The sequence below is a fragment of the Neophocaena asiaeorientalis genome, unplaced genomic scaffold (assembly GCF_003031525.2).
Source record: "Neophocaena asiaeorientalis asiaeorientalis breed wild unplaced genomic scaffold, Neophocaena_asiaeorientalis_V1.1 scaffold62, whole genome shotgun sequence".
Classification (NCBI taxonomy): Eukaryota; Metazoa; Chordata; class Mammalia; order Artiodactyla; family Phocoenidae; genus Neophocaena; species Neophocaena asiaeorientalis.
Genome location: NW_020175191.1, coordinates 964034 through 965337, shown reverse-complemented (window position 1 = coordinate 965337; position 1304 = coordinate 964034). Strand labels below are relative to the sequence as shown.

The 1304-nt window shown below is 55.4% G+C and overlaps 1 protein-coding gene across 1 annotated transcript in view; it reads right to left on the bottom strand.

Annotated features, from left to right (window-relative positions):
• The window catches only part of WNT2B (Wnt family member 2B), a 22185-nt gene extending 21247 nt beyond the window's left edge, over positions 1-938 (bottom strand). The window contains exon 1 of the mRNA XM_024764867.1: positions 274-938. Within this exon, the coding sequence (XP_024620635.1) occupies positions 274-449 (176 nt within the window). The 5' untranslated portion in view covers positions 450-938. The remainder of the gene's footprint in view (positions 1-273) is intronic.
• Positions 939-1304: the final 366 nt, after the last annotated feature.

Here is a 1304-nt window from a genome sequence, read left to right as displayed (position 1 = left end):
GGCTGGAGAAATAATTCCAGCCATCCCCCTGTTCCCGAACATCCCAGAAGCAACCCCTTCTCCATGCATATTTTCTTCTCCAGATTTTCGGAGAAGGGTCTTTCCATCCCTTCCGGAAAAGCCTTAGTGTCAGGCAGGGAGCAGGGATATGGGGGAGGAGCGGAGAGCAAGCAGGCAGTTCCTGGATTTCACACTTCAAGTTTAAAGGCCTTCAAGTTGGAGAGGTCTTTCTTGGCTGATAAGATCAAAGCATTCCCTCTGCCAGATCATTACCTTATTTTCGAGGCAATTGTAGAACTTATTGTATCAATTAGTCTGGTCTCCAGCTGCAGCCGTTTATCTCTGTCTATCTTTGTGCGCTTGCAGAAGAAAGGCCCAGCCCAGCCAGCTAGAGGAGGGTGAGGAGCTGTTCGGCCGCTTTCAGTGGGGATTGGGCAGGTAGAGGCCATAGCGGGTGCGCTTTTGAAGTTTGGAGATCCCGCCAGCTCCTCCTTGCGCACCCCGCGACTGCCGCAGGAGCGCTCTTTTCCACTGGCGCCACACCTACACGCCCGTTGTGCCCCAGGAGGGCGAGCCTACAGAGCCTGGCGCGGGGAGGAGACCCATCAGGCCAGGCCAAGGCGCGGGCTCCGCGTAGGAAAACTCTTGAGCCTGAGCCAAGATGCCTGCCCCTTCTTGACTCTCTGGTGGGTGACTCACTCTGTGGGACGTGCGCCCCGCAGTGGCGTTTCCTAGAAAGGCATGGCAGCGTGAGCGTCGAAAACCTTAGGAGGGAGTGGGTGGCACGGAGAAGTGGATGTCCCCATGGGTGCGGGGAGTGTGGCCTGCATTGCTTCTGCCCTCTCTGCAGCCTCTTCCTGCAGAAGAACCACGCCCACACCTGGTGTTGGGGTCAGGTGGGGGTACGTTACAGCAGAGTTTCTGAAACTTCCGGGGTCTCAGTATCCCTTTACACTCAAAAATTATCAAGGACCCCAAAGAGCTTCTATTTAGGGGTTTGCCTGGTGGCGCAGTGGTTGAGAGTCCGCCTGCCGATGCAGGGGACGCGGGTTCGTGCCCCGGTTCGGTCCGGGAGAATCCCACATGCCGCGGAGCGGCTGGGCCCGTGAACCGCGTCCGGAGCCGGTGCTCCGCAACGGGAGAGACCACAACAGTGAGAGGCCCGCGTACTGCAAATAAAGAAAGAGCTTTTATTTATATGGGTTATATCTATCCATGTTGAAAATTAAAATGAACACAAGAGCCAAAGTGAAAGTGCTCCCAGTGGCCAAAGCTGGACAATTTGAGTAACAAAATAGTTTTGG